Here is a 19,875-nt window from a genome sequence, read left to right as displayed (position 1 = left end):
ATTGTTAAATGTATCTATAAGCATATTAATATGATCATTGATATATGCCATATTTCCAGCATTAGATATTTAAGTTGATTCCATTTTTTGTTATTATGAATAATATTGCAGGAAATACATTTATAGCAATTGTAGTCTACATTTTGGATTTTTTTTTTTAAAGACAGGTTCCTGCAAGGGAATTCCTGATACAAAAAGCAAGAATATTTTTAAGGCTTTTGGTCACAAGAGATAAGGTTTTAATCATTCTCTTTTCAGCTGACTAATCACCATAAGGTCCAGCATTAGTACTCATGAGCCCCTTCTGACGCTTGTGATTCTTAAATGTTCAAGATGTGGTGAAAAAAACCAATGCTTTAGATTCAGAGAGATCTGAATTCAAATCCTGCCTTCCCACCCACTCCTGTGTAACCTTAGGCCAGTCTTTTTTAATGCCCTTAAACCTTGCTTTTTTCTAATTTGACAAATGGAAATAATAACAATAAAACACCTTTCACATAGGACTGTTATGAATACTAAGTGAGGAAGTGTGCCTGAAGTGCTTTGCAAGGAGCCGGGGCTCAGCAGCGTGATTTCCTTTCCTTCCCTCTAACCAAGTGCAGGGGCAGCTTTTCACCCAGAAGAGGGGTCAGCAGCCCCTTAGCCTCTTTAGTCTGCTTGTGGGAGCAAGTAAATCCTAGTGGATTCTGGTACAGAGGAAGGGAAGACCAGCAAGGGAAAGGAAGGGGACTGGGAAAGGAGAAAGGCAGAGAGTGGAGCTGAGAGGGGAGGTGCTCTGATGGCCTTTGGGGAGGAGAGCAGCTGCGGCGGCCGGGTGCCTTTGCAGGCTCCAGAGCTGCACAGCCGAGGCCAGGAGTGGATGCTCGTCTGGCCCCTTTCACTGCGTCTTTGGATGTGAAACTTGGTTTTCCGTGAACAACATGAGGGTAATTTCTGCTTCAGGCCAACTGCAAGGAAGAGTAAGAGGTTGCAATTGTGAACATCTTGGCACAGATGATAAAGGAGCCGTTGTCATCACTTCGAGAGCGAAGTGAAGAGTCAAGGACCTGGGTTGATGTGCCAAGGCAGCGGGTTATTAATTGCCAAGTGGGTCATACAAAAAAGTCTTGGCAAAGGAGAGTGAGCCTCCCACGGAGGTCATCAGGGAAGAATTGATGAAGTAGATGAGATCTGAGTTGGGCCCTGGTGGTCAGGTAGGGTTTAGATTGACTGGAAGGAGAAACGAGGGTCTGCAGTGCAGGGGAACAGCGTGAGCGGACCCAGGGGCAGGAGCAAGCCCCCCACAGCTTGTTCATCTAGCCCCGCTCTGAGCCTCACCTGCACACAGTCCTTCCCTTGCATAGGACTCTGCAGTGGGTCCACTTCTTTGGGCTGTACCATCTGATGATGAGGGTTGATATTATCACAGCAGCTAATATTTATTGAATGCTTACTACATGCCACTTGAATTTTTTTCTTTTTTTATTGGAGTATAGTTGCTTTATAATAATGTGTTAGTTTATACTGTACAGTAAAGTGAATCAGCTATACGTGTACATATATCCCCTCTTTTTTGGATTTCCTTCCCATTTAGTTCACCACAGAGCATCTAGTAGAGTTCCCTGTGCTATACAGTAGGTTCTCGTTAGTTACCTATTTTTACATGCGACTTGAATTAAATCAACTCGCTTAACCCTCTCAGCAAACCCAGGAGGTATGTATATTATTATTCCCATTTTATAGATGAGGAAACTGAGGCACAAAGAGGTTGTGTTATTATCCCAGCAGGAGAACTGGGGTTCAGTCCCAAGCAACTTGCCTCCAGAGGCTGCCTTTTTATCACCGTATCATATTATATCCAAAGATCTCAATACCTCACCTCTCACAGAAGGTTATAGCATCCACCATGCCCTATCTGAAGGCCTGTATCTGAATACACTGTCCTCTTCTCTGTCAGCGACCAGTGGGGGAAAGCTGAACCCGCCCCCAGCACCCCCCGCCAGGTCACCCACCACGGAGCTTTCAAGCAGGAGCCAGCAGGCCCCAGCCTGGACCCTGACCCAGCAGCCTGGAGGTCAGCTGCGGAACGGAAGCCTGCACATCATTGGTGAGCAGGGCTGTGAGTGAGGAAATGGTTTCCCCTGGCTCAGGGATGGGGGGGCGGTCTCCCAGCCCACGGTGCCGTCATTTCAGGGTGCGTGCTTCACAAGAACAGGGGGCTCACTCTAGCACAGAACAACCTACAGGTTGTGTTAAATAAGGTTTCTCTTGCGGCTTTCTGGGAGGTTCCAGAAACCACTCTCCAACCTTCTTGAGATGGGAAAGTCATCTGGGGTCAGGTGTGACCAAAAGTCTTTGGATCCCTTTGTGGGCTGAACTACTGTCACACACAAAGCCTAGATCACAAAGCAGGGACTCAACTCATGAAAGGGCCACAAGACCCCTCTCCTCTTGCCATCAGGAGCTCAGGGCAGAACCCATTTGCTTTAGGATGCCCAGGTCCCCAAATGCACACAGGCTGTGCTCCTTCCCACCAGCCAGGCTGAGGACTCCCGTTCTGTCCACCTCTCCCCGCCAGAGTCCTCCCCAGGGACACAAGAGGGGCTTCAGGCCACAGGGACTTTGCTGGTCCATTGTTGCTGCCAGTTTCCCCACCTCTGACTCTGGACCCTGGATAGGCCTGTGGCACTTCTGCTCCCTTTAGAAGCTTCCTTAAGATGCTGGTTGAAGTAAGTTGAGGTGGATGATGGGGAGAGTCTATGATTTCACTTTTCCTGATTCCCTCTTGCCCCAGCTACATAGTAAAAATTAAGAGGTGAATGGATGTCTTAGGGGGGAATAGCTCTGCCATTAAAATCTTGCACTGGGCAGGCAAACCTGTATGCTCCTGGCAATGACCAAAACTTGGGTCCTCACAGTAACCAGAATAATTTTGGCATTTCCGTGTGTGCAGATGACTTTGAGTCTAAATTCACGTTCCATTCTATGGAAGATTTTCCTCCTCCGGATGAGTATAAACCATGCCAGAAGATTTACCCCAGCAAGATCCCCAGAAGTAAGTACCACCTTGATAAGACTCCTGGTTTTCCCTGACCCTCCAGAATTAGGTGCTTGGGTGCACTGACTGGCCACAGGCTGTGTAAAGTGTGACATCAGGATCTCACTGTCCTATTGCAGGGATGCGGCGATGTTCATACTTCTGGAAGTTTCAGAACATTTATTTGCCCTAATCTCCAAGGTTCATGTAGAGGTTTTTTACAGAACACCAAGTTTAGTTATGTGGCATCGGATTTGGTTGCCTAAATTTACCACTGGTCCCTCCCCTCCTTGGGGCTTTTGACTGGGGAGCTAAACGCCCCAAGACAACAGCAAAATGGGATTCAGGAGCTTCGCATTAATAGTTGGGGAAGAACCCCAAAACCCCCAATTCAAAACTCTGGCAGACTCTGAAATAGAGAATGCCTTAGGTCAGTGGTTCCTACCTTGGTAATGCATTAGAATGACCTAGACAGCTTTTAAAAATCTGAAGGCCAGGCTGCACCTAGCGCAGGTAAGTCAGAATATCCAGGGTAGGACACAGATGTCAGTATTTTTGAAAATTGCCACGTGATTCCAATGTCCATCTAAGACTGAAAACCTCAGTCCAGTGAGAGCCTTCCTCCTCCCGATCTCATCGTGCGGCCAGGCCCCAAGAGAGGCCTTCACCTGGCTTACCTGCCCAGCCCTAAGAATCAAGGAAGGCTGGCCGGCCTGCCCTTCATGGCCCAACGGGCAGGGAGGCAGTACTTCAGGAGCACAGAAAGCAAAGAAGAGCACAGTAGTTGTTGACCACACAGTGATGCTGCCTGTTAACGTAATTCTTGTCTGCTGATTCAATCCAAGTGGGCAGGAGCTGGTAAGAGGGAGGCAGAGCCAGCAACCTGGGGTGAGGGTCCAATGTGTTTTCCACCCCACAACCCGAGTAAGGCCCCCAGCCCCAGACATCTGCAGACCAGCGTGGAAAATCGTCAGTATCCAAGCTTAGCCCCAGACCGGGAACCTGGCTCTTTGACTGACTCCTTTCAAAGGGGCCTTGGTGAAGTCCCTTCCCCAGGGTTCAGCTTCCTGCAGGGCAGACCAAGGAGCACCAGCCTGCTCTCTGCTCAGGTGAGAGGTCCTCTCGGGATCAGCCTGGGCAGAACTTTCTCTGCGTGCCGGTGGATTGCACATTTAGAGAGAAGTGACTTGTATGTTTTTGTTTTGTTTTGTTTTGTTGCGGTACACGGGCCTCTCACCATTGTGGCCTCTCCCGTTGCGGAGCACAGGCTCTGGACGCGCAGGCTCAGCGGCCATGGCTCATGGGCCCAGCCGCTCCGCGGCATGTGGGATCTTCCCGGACCGGGGCACGAACCCGTGTCCCCTGCATCGGCAGGCGGACTCTCAGCCTCTGTGCCACCAGGGAAGCCCACTTGTATGTTTTTTAATAATATGTAAATACAGTTGACCCTTGAACAACGCAGGGCTTCATATGCATCGTTGGCCCTCCACATCCTTGGATGTGGAGGATTCCACCAACCACAGACTGTCGTACTGTAGTTTTACTACTGAAAAACATCCTCGTATAAGTGGACCCATGCAGTTCAAACCCATGTTGTTTCAGGGTCAACGGTACTCCTCTGAATTGAGAGAGAGAGAGGAAGAGAGAGGAGCGGGATAAAGACTGATGAAGGGAAATCACTCCACCTGGGGTTTAAATAGACCGTGGAGACGTGATGGTGGAGGACACGGGTGCTGGGTCAGCCTCCCATTCTTGCTCAGTTCGAGCTCAGCAGATGGGCGTGAACTGCCCACTGTACACTTGGCACCATGCTGGCCCCAGAGACTACGAGGTGTAAGCAACAAGGTCCCTACCACCAAGCCGCCAGCGTGCACACTCCCGAGATAGAAGTGTGAGACATTAACTAGATCACAACGGAGTGTCTTAATCACTGATTGTTTAAAGTGCAGGGGGCACCACAGCGGGCATGAGGGTGCAGGTGGAGACGGGACTTGAAGGCGTAGAGAGAGGTCACATTTCCACTGGGTGGAAAGGCTGAGCATGGCACACACCCAGGAGAGAGGCACGATAGCGTTTGGGCCGTTTAAGAATGACAGGAAAGTCCTACGTGGTGTGTGAGGGCACACGGTGCCTGGAGAGGACCGCACCGGCTGCCAGAGATGTTAGGCTTCGCGGGGCAGAGGGTCAATAAATAATACTTCTTTTCCCATCATATGAAATGTTCACAGGTCAGACGGATGAAGATCTTAGTGTTTTTATTGGCAGAGCTTAGGTCACAGCAAACTCTAATACTGGGGGAGGTTTGCTGACTCCCCCAGGCCAGGGGATTTACAGGTGAGGAGACTGAGGCTGGCCTCCCCCTGCAGCCCCAGAGCAGCCTCACAGAGCTTTCCACATGGCCAGGAGGGCAGGACGGAATAGTCCTTAATACACAGCAGCCAGATTTCAAAGAGGGAACCTAGAAGGGGCCAGGCTGCACATGGCTAGTTCCCTCTGTTCAACTCACCAGAAAAAGAGGGCAGAGAGAGCCTAGGCGTGTTACCTACCCTACAGGAGGTGCCCACACATGAAGAGGACAAGGAGATATGTTCCCTCCTAATGTGAAGGATGTTTTATCCCTTCTAAGGGATATAAGCAGAACCTATAAGCAGAGCTGTCAGTGAAATACTAACCACCGCCAATACAGTAAGTGCTCCTGTCGTAGACCTGCTCAGATGTGCCTGGCATGGTTCTAGGTGCTTTGCAGACCTTATCATAAGTCCTTAATGTAGAAAGTTTTCACGTAGGGGAAAGGAGGTCCATACAGGCCAAGTGACTTGCCTAAGGCCTCACAGCAAGTTAGAGGCAGAGCCAGGAATTTCAGACCCAGGGGTGTCTGAGCCATGCAGCCATGGTGAACTCTGAGAAGGGATGTGGTTAGGTCTAGGTTGAGTCTGATAACTGGTGGTTTGATCAGAGGAGGTAGAGACCAAGGTCAGGAAACCTGTGGCTTTGAGAAGGGTCCATGCGAGGGAGGATGGATGGGGGTGAGGGTTGCCAGGGCTTGGGGATGCAGGCCATGAGAGGAACAAGAGAAGTAGAGGAGGAGCTGAGGGCCTCTGAGTACCAACCTGGGCCTGGATGGACGGTGCGGCACCAAGAAGAAGGAGCTGGAGAGGCGCAGGTTTCAGGAGGAGACGAAGTGATGGATCAGGGCGAGTGGAGGTGCCTGGAGGGCTGCAAGGGGGAGATGACCCGGGGCAGGTGGAACAGGGAGTACCCAGGTCTGAGGCTGAGGGGTAAGGTCAGGAATGGGAACTAGCTCTGCGGGTCATCAGTTTGGAGCCTTACCCTAAACCAGGGCTCAGCAAACATTTTCTTTAAAGGGCCAGAGAGGACATGCTGAGGTTCTGCCTGCCATCTGGCCTCTGTCACAACTACTCAGCTCTGCTGTTTTGACATGAGAACAGCCACAGACAACACGTAAAGAAATGGGCATGGCTGTCTTCCAGTAAAACTTTATCTGTGAAAGCAGTTGCTGGCTGAATTTGGTCTGCTGGCTGTATTTTGCTGATCTCTGCCCTCAACCACTTCAGAAAAACAGAGTCTTAAAAATCTCTTTGTTATACAGCCTTTCTCAGTAATGTGCTGTGGGGTCCTTCAATCTTCAGACTCAGTAAAATCTAACTTACCTGCATTTGGAGCCCGTGGTGCCTAGCCTCATCTCTGAGAACAGAAGAAAAGCTTCACCCCATACAGCTCACCAGGAGGGCAGAGGCGGCAGTCTGTGCTGTGTTCCTCTGCTTTCAGAGAAATGTTCAAATCAGTGCCCACACCAAAATAAATAATCTCCTGAGGATCAAGAAGGAGCAGTTAAAAAATAAAAACGCAACGTACTAATGAATTGACATCCTACAGACCAGAAAGGGCATTTGCCATTTCAAAAAGAAGATATAGCTTTAGACTGATGTGGCATTGGTGGACATAACATACTTCAGTAGCCTCCTGGCACAGTTAAATGAGCATGTTCCTGCCGTTCCTGCGAGCCGTGGGGGAGACGCTTGTTAATTATGTGGGTGTAGGTCATGCCTATCTGATGACATTTCTTCTCACAGTTTTTCTCTTGCATTCTGCCATTGACCTGTAACCCAAGGTTAGAGTTCTTCATGGTGTGGGAGACTGCGTTGGTTCCGTCAGATGAGGGTGTCCCTGTGCTCTTTTGTAGCAGTTCTGGAGCTCTGTCTCCACCCGCTTGCCTGCTTTCTCTCTGTCCTTCCGAGACACACGCGCGCACACACACACACGCACACGCACACACACACACACAGCACACAAATACCCTAAGGCTTAGCTCTTCCGGCGCCATCCTCCCTGTCTCCACTCTGCAAGTATGAGCCATGTTCTTTCTTTGGTAGATGATTTTGTCCAATTTTTAAGTGTTTTTAAAAGGCATGGGTCCCTCAATAAGTTAAACAGAATTACCGAATGACCTAGCAATTCCACTCCTGGGTGTATACCCCAAAGAATTGAAAACAGGTGTTCAAACAAGAGTTCATAGACAAATATTCACAGCAGCACTATTCACAGTAGCCAAAAGGTGACAACCCAAATGCCCATCAACTAGTAAATGGATAAACAAAATGTGGTGTAGTCATGCAATGGAATATTATTGGACAGTAAGAAAGAATGAAGCAGTGGTATGTGCTACAACATGGATGAACCTTGGAAACATTATGCTAAACGAAAGAAGCCAGACATAAAGCCCACATAAGATTCCATTGATATGAAATATCTAAAATAGGCAAATTCAAAGACACAGAAAGTGAATTTAGCAGTTGCCAAGGGCAGGGGAGTATGGAGAATGGGGAGTGACTGCTAATGAGTCCTCTTGGGCTGATGAAAATGTTCTGCAACTAGATAGTGGTGATGGTTACACAACAACGGGAATGTACGAAGTGTCATTAATGGTAAATTGTATATTATATGTACTTTACCACAATGAAAAGAAAGTGAAAAAACCCTATCACTAAGAATCTTTGGGAAACATGCGTAGCTCACAAATATTCATTAACACAATGATGGTAGAAAGAGTGAAGTCATCCTCATATGGACAGATATTTATTGAGGCCCTCAGCTCTGGAGAGATTTAGACAAATGATCCCCCTGACTTACCCGTGAGAGATTCACACACTGGTGAAGGAAGGGAGGAGAGAAAGACACCCGAACATAACATTTCAGTCTGGTGTTCCCAGCAAAACCATCCTCATCACGATCAGTTCAGTGGGAAAGTGGGTGATTAAAAATTTGACCGTTTTCATCCCAACTCCTTTTTTCTTTACTTTTAATTGTGGTTAAAAAAGAACATAACATGGGGACTTCCCTGGTGGTACAGTGGTTAAGAATCTGCCTGCCAATGCAGGGGACACAGGTTTGAGCCCTGGTCCGGGAAGATCCCACATGCTGTAGAGCAACTAAGCCCGTGCGCCACAACTACTGAGCCTGGGCTCTAGAGCCCACGAGCCACAACTACTGAAGCCCCGTGCACCCTAGGGCCTGCGAGCCACAACTACTGAGCCCATGTGCCACAACTATTGAAGCCCGTGCGCCTAGAGCCGGTGCTCTGCAACAAGAGAAGCCACTGCAATGAGAAGCCCGCGCACCGCAGTGAAGAATAGCTCCCACTCACCACAACTAGAGAAAACCCGCACGCAGCAACAAAGACCCAATGCAGCCAAAAAATATATATATATTATATATATATATATACACACAAATAACATGAAACTGACCATCCTAACCATTTTTATGTGTACAGTTCAGTAGTGTGAAATGCATTTACATTGTTGTGCAACCAATTTCCAGAACTCTTTTCATCTCACAAAATTGAAACTCTGTACCCATTAAACAACTCCCCATTCTCCCCTCCCCCAACCCCCTGGTAACCACTGTTCTAGTTTCTAGCTCTGTGGCTCTATGAGTTTGACTACTCTTGGTATATAACTAGAATTGTGCTATACTTGACTTTTTTTTTAATTTTTTAAAAAAATTTATATTTATTTATTTTTGGCTGTGTTGGGTCTTCGTTACAGCACGCGGGCTTTCTCTAGTTGCGGCGAGCGGGGACTACTCTTTGTTGAGGTGTGCAGACTTCTCATTGCGGTGGCTTCTCGTTTCGAAGCACGGGCTCTAGGCACGTGGGCTTCAGCAGTTGTGGCACGTGGGTTCAGTAGTTGTGGCTCTCAGGCTCTAGAGCGCAGGCTCAGTAGTTGTGGCGCATGGGCTTAGTTGCTCCGCGGCATGTGGGATCTTCCTGGACCAGGGCTTGAACCCGTGTCCCCTGCATTGGCAGATGGATTCTTAACCACTGTACCACCAGGGAAGCCCTACTTGACTTTTTGAGACTGGCTTATTTCACTTAGCATGATGTCCTCAAGGTTCATCCATGTTGTAGCGTATGTCACAATTTCCTTCCTTTTTAAGGCTGAATAATATTCCGTTGTATGTATTTACCACATTTTGTTTATCTATTCATCCATCAATAGACACTTGGGTTGCTTCCATCTTTTGGCTGTTGTGAACAATGCTGCTATGTACATGAGTGTACCAATAACTGTTTGAGACCCTGCTTTCAATTCTTTTGTGTATACACCCAGAAGTGGAATTACTGGATGATATGGTAATTCTATTTTTAATTTTTTGAGGAACCACCATACTGTTTTCCATTTTACATTCCTACCACCAGTACACAAGTGTTCCAGTTTCTCCACATCCTCTCCAACCCTTGTTATTTTCTGGTCTTGGTGCTTTGTTTTGTCTGTAGCCATCTTGATGGGTGTGAAGTGGTATCTCATTGTGGCCCAACTCCTTTTCTAAAATAGAGTTACTTTACACTTATAGCAAAACTGGCTACCATTACTTCCATTAGCAGAGAAACTTCTCCACCAGGCAGTGCAGTAACTTTAACAGTACAGGGTGGTTCACATCATAAAATCAAAGGATTAGATGTCCCCAGACTGAAAGAATCAGAAGACAAAGCCGGTGCCAGAGTCTTTCGCCTTTGTGGCGGGAGGGCAGTTGAGCAGTAAGGATCTCTGTCCTGGCTTACTTATCTTAGCCACGTCTGATTATTACTGGGGACCACAGCCCTCCATAAGCTATCTTCCAGCATCCCACTCTCTTACCACCTCCTGTCTTTCCAGGTTACTCCTTTATTCCTCTGAACCTGCAAAGATACTGTAATATCTATAAGTAATATCTCCCTTGGGAATTCCCTGGTGGTCCAGTGGTTAGGACTCTGCACTTTCACTGCCAAGGGTGCAGGTTCAATACCAGGTCGGAGAACTAAGATCCTGCAAACCACATGGCGCGGCCAAAAAATTTTTTTTTAATCTTACCAGGTATTTATATATATATAAAAAAATCTCCCTTGACCTCCCCTGGGCCATTTCTCTGCTCTTCTTACAGGCAACACCATCTCCTCTCTCCGTCCTCTCAGGCCTTCTCCCTTCACGCCATAGAAGGAGCCCTTGGCAAGGCTACCAGTGGACCCGAACGTGGCCAAATCCAGGGGTCAGAGGCGTCAGCTGCAGTCCATCACACCCTCCTCCTGAAGCGCTTCTTTGCTTAGATTTTCTGGCTGCCCCCTTTCTCCCCTCTCCTCCCACTGCAAGCCCACTGCTCCTCCATTTTTTGTCATACCAAAAACCTTAGAATCGTATTTGGCTTCTTTTTTTCTCTTCTGCTCCCACATCCAATTTCCCAGTAAATTCTGGGACCTCCCCCTTGGAAATGCATCCCCAATCTGATCACGTGTCCTCTGTCACTCACCCCTGGCTGAAGCCACTGTCGTTTCTCACCTGGATGCTGCAAGCACCTGCTAACCGGTGTCCCTGCTCCACACGGCAGCCCGAAGTGATTCCTCTAAAGCCCAGTCACACTGCCCCTGCTTACAATCCTCCAGTGAATTCCCATCTCCCTCCAAGTCAATCAGAAATTCCCGTCATGGCTTCTAAGACCCACATGAACTGCCCATTGCCGCCACTCTCCCCATCGTCACTTCCCTCCAACAGCATGGACCACCTACAATGTGTAGAACGCTCCAAGCACACCCCCCATCTCTGGGCGCTTTGCACTTGCCCTTCCTTCTATGGGCCACTTTCCTCAGGTATCCGCGAGACTTACCCCCTGCCTCCTTTAGGTCTTTTATTAAAATAGAGTTACTTTATACCTGTAGCACAACTAGCTACCATTATTCCCATTAGCAGAGAAACTTCTCCACCAAGCACTGCAGTAACGTTAACAGCTCTTGGTGGTTCATGCCGTAAATCAAAGGATTAGATGTCCCAAGACTGAGAGAATCAGAAGACAACGCCAGTGCCAGGGTGTGTCTTTCGCCCTTGTGGAGGGCAGTTAGGCAGTAAGGACCTCTGCCCTGGTGCACTTACCTTAGCCATGCCTGATTATTACCGGTGACTACACCCCTGCTTATGGCCTTCCCTGATGACCACTACAGATAAAATAACAGCACTTCCTGTCCTATCACTTGTGCTCTCTTTATGCTGCCTTATCGTTTTCTTCAAGGCATCTATCACCTCCTGACATGTTATATATTTACCTGTCTTCCCCAGTACAGTATAAGGCCCTGGAGGGCGGAGACGGCATCCATTTTTATTCACTGGTCTACCATCAGCTCCTGGCCTGAGGCCAGGCACACAGACACTCAGTAACCACTTGTTGAATTAATAATTAACAATATCCACACATATCTACATTGCTAAACCATTTACAGAAGAAATTTGAAAACAGCACAAATATCCAACAATAAATAAATTAATTAGTGCAGAGCCACAGGATGGAATGTTCTGCATCTGTTATAATAGCGCTGTTGAATATTTAGTGACATGGGAAAATGCCAATGCTCCCATGAGAAAACAAAACAAAAAAACCTGGCATACTAAAATTACATTAAATAAAACCTAAATTTAATTTTAAAAAGAAAATATTTCATGAATTTATATGGAGAGGGAAAAGTGGACCAAATAAAGGAAAGAGAGAAGAGGCTAGAAATATATCCAGTACAGTGTTAAGAGTGGTTAGCCCTCAATGGTGGAATGCTGGGTGATTTTTATTTTCCTTATGCTTCACTATTTTGTCCAAGTGTTCTATAATAAATATATATTACTTTTAATAAGCGTTAAAACTAATTTTAAAATTCCAAATTATTGACAGAGAGACTATGATTAGCCCACCCCTGGTCTGAGTGCCCCAAGGTGTGTAGGGTGACAATGTAAGTTCTCTACGAGGGAGACGTGGGTCCCTCAGGCCAACGTCAACTATGGCAGTGACAGCAAGGAAGGAGAGGAAAGGCCAGGTAAGCAATTTCTGAGGCGTAGCCCTGGCAGATACTAGTATTATCATTTCCAATGAAACCTGTCATTTCCTTTAGTTAGAGACCGTGACAGGCTTCCAGCATTAGAACAGGGAAGGCCCTATGAGGTTTTCCAGCCCAGCTCCTTCAGGTCAGACTGAAATAACCGAGGCAGAAGTAGGGTGATCTGCCTCTAGTCACAGCTGGTGGCAAAGCCGGGGCTTGAGGTGAGGTTCTTTGTTCCATGTCACCTAAGAGAACCCCAGGCTTGTTCTTTTTTTTTTTTATTTTGTTTTTATTTTTTTTTCAGATCCATGAACTTTATTTATTTTTTTACATCTTTATTGGAGTATAATTGCTTTACAATGGTGTGTTAGTTTCTGCTTTATAACAAAGTGAATCAGTTACACATATACATATGTTCCCATATCTCTTCCCTCTTGCGTCTCCCTCCCTCCCACCCTCCCTATCCCACCCCTCTAGGTGGTCACAAAGCACAGAGCTGATTTCCCTGTGCTATGCAGCTGCCTCCCACTAGCTATCTGTTTTATGTTTGGTAGTGTATATATGTCCATGCCACTCTCTCACTTTGTCACAGCTTACCCTTCCCCCTCCCCACATCCTCAAGTCCATTCTCTAGTAGGTCTTTATTCCTGTCTTACCCCTAGGTTCTTCATGACATTTTTTTTTCTTAAATTCCATATATATGTGTTAGCATACAGTATTTGTTTTCTCTTTCTGACTTACTTCACTCTGTATGACAGACGCTAGGTCCATCCACCTCGTTACAAATAGCTCAATTTCATTTCTTTTTATGGCTGAGTAATATTCCATTGTATATATGTGCCACATCTTCTTTATCCATTCATCTGATGATGGACACTTAGGTTGTTTCCATCTCCAGGCTATTTTAAATAGAGCTGCAGTGAACATTTTGGTACATGACTCTTTCTGAATTATGGTTTTCTCAGGGTATATGCCCAGTAGTGGGATTGCTGGGTCATATGGTAGTTCTATTTGTAGCTTTTTAAGGAACCTCCATACTGTTCTCCATAGTGGCTGTACCAATTCACATTCCCACCAGCAGTGCAAGAGTGTTCCCTTTTCTCCACACCCTCTCCAGCATTTATTGTTTCTAGATTTTTTGATGATGGCCATTCTGACTGGTGTGAGATGATATCTCATTGTAGTTTTGATTTGCATTTCTCTAATGATTAATGATGTTGAGCATTCTTTCATGTGTTTGTTGGCAGTCTGTATATCTTCTTTGGAGAAATGTCTATTTAGGTCTTCTGCCCATTTTTGGATTGGGTTGTTTGTTTTTTTGTTATTGAGCTGCATGAGCTGCTTATAAATTTTGGAGATTAATCCTTTGTCAGTTGCTTCATTTGCAAATATTTTCTCCCATTCTGAGGGTTGTCTTTTGGTCTTGTTTATGGTTTCCTTTGCTGTGCAAAAGCTTTGAAGTTTCATTAGGTCCCATTTGTTTATTTTTGTTTTTATTTCCATTTCTCTAGGAGGTGGGTCAAGAAGGATCTTGCTGTGATTTATGTCATAGAGTGTCCTGCCTATGTTTTCCTCTAAGAGTTTGATAGTTTCTGGCCTTACATTTAGGTCTTTAATCCATTTTGAGCTTATTTTTGTGTATGGTGTTAGGGAGTGATCTAATCTCATACTTTTACATGTAGCTGTCCAGTTTTCCCAGCACCACTTATTGAAGAGGCTGTCCTTTCTCCACTGTACATTCCTGCCTCCTTTATCAAAGATAAGGTGACCAGGGCTTCCCTGGTGGTGCAGTGGTTGAGGGTCCGCCTGGTGATGCAGGGGACACGGGTTCGTGCCCCGGTCTGGGAGGATCCCACATGCCGCAGAGCGGCTGGGCCCATGAGCCATGGCCGCTGAGCCTGCGCGTCCAGAGCCTGTGCTCCACAATGGGAGAGGCCACAGCAGTGAGAGGCCCGCGTGCCCTAAAAAAAAAAAAAAAGATAAGGTGACCATATGTGCGTGGGTTTATCTCTGGGCTTTCTATCCTGTCCCATTGATCTATCTTTCTGTTTTTGTGCCAGTACCATACTGTCTTCATTGCTGTAGCTTTGTAGTATAGTCTGAAGTCAGGGAGCCTGATTCCTCCAGCTCCATTTTTTGTTCTCAAGATTGCTTTGGCTGTTCAGGGTCTTTTGTGTTTCCATACAAATTGTGAAATTTTTTGTTCTAGTTCTGTGAAAAATGCCAGTGGTAGTTTGATAGGGATTGCATTGAATCTGTAGATTGCTTTGGGTAGTAGAGTCATTTTCACAATGTTGATTCTTCCAATCCAAGAACATGGTGTATCTCTCCATCTATTTGTATCATCTTTAATTTCTTTCATCAGTGTCTTATAATTTTCTGCATAGAGGTCTTTTGTCTCCTTAGGTAGGTTTATTCCTAGATATTTTATTCTTTTTGTTGCAATGGTAGATGGGAGTGTTTTCTTGATTTCACTTTCAGATTTTTCATCATTAGTGTATAGGAATGCCAGAGATTTCTGTGCATTAATTTTGTATCCTGCTGCTTTACCAAATTCATTGATTAGCTCTAGTAGTGTTCTCGTAGCATCTTTAGGATTCTCTATGTATAGTATCATGTTGGCTGCCCAAAATACTGGAACAGCATAGAACCAATCCAAGGGTGTGTTCCACGCCTTTGTGAGTGAGGAGTCTCCATGTAGAGGCCTAGGAAGACCCCACTACATGCCCTAGGCTCACTTGAGAGGAAAGGATGAACTTGACATTAGAAAGGGAGCTACCAACAGAACTCAGTGGCTCTGTATTGAAAAGGGAAAATGATGATTCCATGTTCCTTTTTAAAGTTCAAATCAACATCTTTCTGGATAAATATATTTTTTAGCAGAATCTTTTTATTATTTTTAAAAGATATAAAAACAACTACTCCCATCAGTAGCAATACAAGGTTTAACATTTTAACCAGATTTTCTCAGGCCTTTTTCAGATACCTTTAGTAGCTAATTATTTTGTCTACCCCTTCTGTAAACAATCATCACACAACATACAGAACCCTGGGGAAGACTGCTGAGGGCACCCTCACTCTGGCCCAGCCCATGTATTCATCCCCGCACTGAAATCTGCACTGAAATCACCTAGTAACAACATTCTCCTCTGTTTTTCAACCGTTTCCTGTCTGTTGCACTGCTTTGGGGATGGGAAGGGAAACAGAAATTACCGTTCCACTTAATGTCTGTGTCATACAGTTAGCGTTGCCAGTGAAATGTTCCCGGTCACAGAGAATTGTGCTTTTGATTCCATCTAACCATCTGCCGTTCTTGTCGTGGTCTGGCCAACATTCCTTCTCTGCACGTGAGGCCGGTGTATGCAGCATCCCATTTGTTTCAGATACACAGCTTGGTTCTCTGCACCATACCTACTACTCTCCACCTTACGCCATGTGGACCCTACCTTAGAGAGAGACTGAGTTGGCGCAGAGATGACGGTTAGATGTGCTTCTCCTAGGAGTCCACTTTCTCCTCACCCAGCCCCTGGAATTGTACTCCAAGACTGGGAGGGGTCCTGGGAGACCCAGCTTTGATGGCCAACCAAGTTTGTAAATCCTTTCTGGGTGTTTTCCAAGCCCTGCAGTATTCAGCCTCTTGTTCGTTGGCTACAGAACGGATTTTTTTTTTTTTTCTTTTTTGACCTGAAAATATATCTCTGTCTGAGAAAAGGTACAAGCCTGGCTTGGTTTACAAGTGACAAAAAATAAAGTTGGAAACCAGCGTGGCCCTCAGGCCTCTGCTCCTCCAGCCCAAGCACAGACTTTCTTCTTTAAGCCCCACAGTTTAGCGAAGTCTTTCCTATCCGGCTGCTCTGTAGCCAGCAGCTTCTGCAACAGTGTGTTGATAACTGGGGGAAGAGGCACCATCTGGTTACTAGGGGGCAGCAGCAGCGGTCCCTTGGGCTGCTCTGCATGCAGTAGACGCGTGTGACTGGATAGAGATGGGAAAGAGATTTCTTACTGTGCGCTGTGGTACCAAAAGTTTGAAAACCGCCATTTTAGCGAATCTGAAATACTCTTCTGTGGGCAAACAGCCCGTGTGAAGGACTGTTTCAAGCAGAAGGGCTCTACAGTTTAATTCTAAGAGATTCTAGTGGCATCTCGTAAGGGAAAACCCCCCAAGGAGATATTTGGATTAAAAGCATCCTGGGTAACCCTGGCAACTCTCAGCCACACATTCTAGCAGCAGTGAAATTTCTTTTACAACAAGGTGCAGAGTTTTCCTTTCTGTTTTAAGAAGAAATTGATTCTCCTTAGCTCTGTTGTTTCCAGTCGTATTTATGAAAACTAGTGGGCACTGCTTACCTATGGAGAAGCCTGTTTCGTTGCCCAGTCGTCCTCCAAGTGGGGGATTTTGCCCCCCAGGGGATATTCAGCACTGCCTGGAGACCTTTTTTGTTGATACAAATGGTCTGGGGCATGTGCTAGTGGCGTCTAGTGGGTAAAGACCAGGGATGCTGTGAAACAGCTTACAGCACACAGGCAACACCCCACAACAAAGAATTTTCCAGCCCCAAATGTCAGTAGAGCCAAGTTAAGAAACCCTGGTCTAGAGGAAGGCTTTTCTATAGTAGACTGGAGTTTCGTAAATCTAAGAACAATAGTGTCAAGGCCATACTGCCGCGTGGAATTCGGTCAGGGGCTGTTTATCAGTGTCTCTTTACTTTTTGCTCAGTTGTAAATCTGACTAAAAACCTAGTACTCCCTATGCCATTGGTCCAAAAATATCTTCATCCTAGAACAAGTGCACTCGGTAATTTTAAAAGTATTTTAATGAAAATTATAGTGTCCATTGGATTAATGTTTTGTAAGGTGTAGAGACCCTTCTATGTGGCAGTTCATTTAAAAAACTATATCTTACCATAACAGATTCTTAAGATGACTTATATGCCCATTGTAGAAAACTTGAAGAGTATTTTTAAGAGTTTTTAAAAAGCAGTAAATCCAAAAGGAATCAATTCAGTATATTATTTACATTTTTAAATGGATTTTTTAAAATAGTTGACATCTTGCTATGTATACAGTTTCTAGCCTGCTTTTTTGTCCTACATTTCAAACATCATCCCGAATTATTTGAGCCTTTGTAGACACTCAGATAGCTTCTTGGTGCTCCATCATACGATAATGAACCCTGGATTTCCTAAACACTTGTTGAATACAGGTTATTATCAGCTTTTCACTATCATAAATAATCTGGGATTGATATTTCTGCTTTTCATGTTGCTTTGTAAGTAGCACAGCAACGTGAATTGTTGGGAGGGCTTTGGGACATGGTTATTTAATTCCTAGCCTGTGACAGAAGCAGACAGAAAAGTCTTGCACCAAATGCAGCAGAGGAGACCCAGGGACACCATTTGGATCACCTGACTCACAGGAAAAGTTCTGGAATTCCTAGGAATGTGGATTTAAAACTTGGCTAGACCAACCAAACCATGTATCTACGTGTACACATGTCTATGTAAGTAAATGTCAAAAAGAAAAACAAAGCTGGAGGGATAAACAGAAGACTTTTAGCAGAGGCAACTCCGGGCTAATTAATTGGGATTAGAGAGAAGGGCAGGCAGAGAGGAAGCACTTGAGGGCGTATTTTTTCCTTATTATCTTTTCTATATTCTTTGAATTCTTAATTATGAGAATATATTCATATGTAACTTGTGTAATATTTAAACCTAACATGTTTTAGAGAGTGAGTTGGAGCCTCATGGAACAGGGTCTGAGCTATGTCAGCACACACTTTCACTCCTTTTTTAAGCAACCCTAGCACGACGCCGGCACATTTGGGGCCAGGACACACGAGCGAGTCTGCAGCTGATGCTGTGTTCAGAGCTGAGAAGCTCGCACCTGCGTTTAGATGAGAGGCCTTCATCACTTGTTCTCCTCCCAGCTCTGTGGACGTGACGCCTCTGTATCCACAGTGTGTGACATAGAGGCGGTGGGTAGAAACGCACAGTCTAGGGCCAGGAGCCCGAGGGTTTCAGGTTGACCGACTTACATTACCCTTGGTTCCTGTACCATTGCCCTAAGTGCTGGTTTAGCCAGACTTTCTCCGTGAAGCACATAGCCGGCCCTGGGCCAGCAGATGGTGGGATGGTTCCTGTGTCTTTCAGGCCGCACACCTGGTCCCTGGCTCCACACTGAGGCGGCCGGCCAGAGCTCCGATGACATCAAAGGCAGAAATGCTCAGGTAACACGGCCCTCTGGTCTCTGAGTGTGAAACTGGGAAACCTCAGGGAGCACAGAAATGTTGAGGGTGTGCTTTCCTCTCAACAGCCTCCTGGTTTTCCTCAGGGAAAGCCATAGGGGTACCTTTGTTTCCAGCTGGGATGAAACACAATTTCAAAACCTGAAGAGTGAAAGGGGGGAGCTTCTCTGGAATCACCACCACACACAGAAGCAGCTTTGGCAACACAGAACCCCTTGGGAATCACTCTGCAACCATCACCCCGTTCGCTCCCATCATTCTTCCCTCGTTACTGTGGCCTGAGAAGCCTGAGAGGAGAGCTCTGTAACATGTATAAAACATAATTTGGTGTTCTCTCTCGTCTATAGAATACATGGTTTCTCATAGCACCCTGGGGTTTTTTCTCCCATTGACATTATCATTTACTTATTTTTTTAATTTTTACTTTATTTTATTTTTGGCCACACTGCACAGCATGTGGGATATTAGTTCCCTGACCAGGGATTGAACCCATGCCCTCTGCAGCGGAAGCACGGTGTCTTAACCACTGGACTGCCAGGGAAGTCCCCAACATTATCATTTCTTCTGACCAAATGTAGCCACAAATTTTGCTGGTGGCTAGAGGAAGGCTGGGGGGAGGGGATCGGGGGAACCAGAGAGGTGCTTGTGTCATAATTATGAGTCTTTGAAGAAATGCCCTCGTGCTCACACGAGGCAACTTGGACACAGTGTTTTCTAACCTGGGCGGAGATGACATCTCTCACCGCAGACAACAGGGTCTCATCTTTAAAGGCCCTTCGTTTCTTTGAAAACATGCATTCCGTCCACCCTGGCCGCCTCCTGTTTCACAGTGCCGTGTAACAAAAGGGGTGGCCTGCTGTTAGATCAGAACCTCAAGGAAAGAGAGGTGAGAAAGAAGGAACTTAGGTTACTGGAAGTGGGGATGAGCTCCCTGAAGGACAAGCACCCCTCCCCTTTCTCACCATGGCTAATCCAAGAATTGCAGTAACCATTCTCAGATGACTGTAGGTTCAAAACTGGGTGTATGATTGCAGTTCAGAGAAAGTATGTATGCAGAGGAAAAAAGAAGACAGGAAAAATATACACAAAATTGTTCACAGGCATTCACTCTGCCAGCTGATGGCTGATTTTGACTTCTTAGGGGGCATTTCTGCAGTTTCTGAATGTTCCATAATAAATACATTACTCCTGTGATCAGAAAGATATAGTAATAATCAAAATAACATCTCCTACATTATATAGCTCTTTATATAGTTTAGATAA

General features: G+C 45.9%; 1 protein-coding gene across 5 annotated transcripts in view; it reads left to right on the top strand.

Moving 5' to 3' along the window:
* WIPF3 (WAS/WASL interacting protein family member 3) overlaps positions 1-19,875 on the top strand; it is a 93,396-nt gene that overhangs the window by 67,916 nt on the left and 5,605 nt on the right. For 3 of the 5 annotated variants that reach the window (XM_060305471.2, XM_060305472.1, XM_060305473.1), the window contains exons 6-7: positions 1,937-2,086; positions 2,933-3,034. In XM_060305471.2, coding sequence (XP_060161454.1) covers positions 1,937-2,086; positions 2,933-3,034 — 252 coding nt within the window. Of the gene's footprint in view, positions 1-1,936; positions 2,087-2,932; positions 3,035-10,459; positions 12,565-18,517; positions 18,595-19,875 lie in introns of those variants that run through there. The other 2 variants (XM_030857443.3, XM_060305474.2) reach the window with 2 other exon arrangements.

Source organism: Globicephala melas, chromosome 9 (assembly GCF_963455315.2).
Source record: "Globicephala melas chromosome 9, mGloMel1.2, whole genome shotgun sequence".
NCBI lineage: Eukaryota > Metazoa > Chordata > Mammalia > Artiodactyla > Delphinidae > Globicephala > Globicephala melas.
This window is presented reverse-complemented; position numbering and strand designations above follow the sequence as displayed.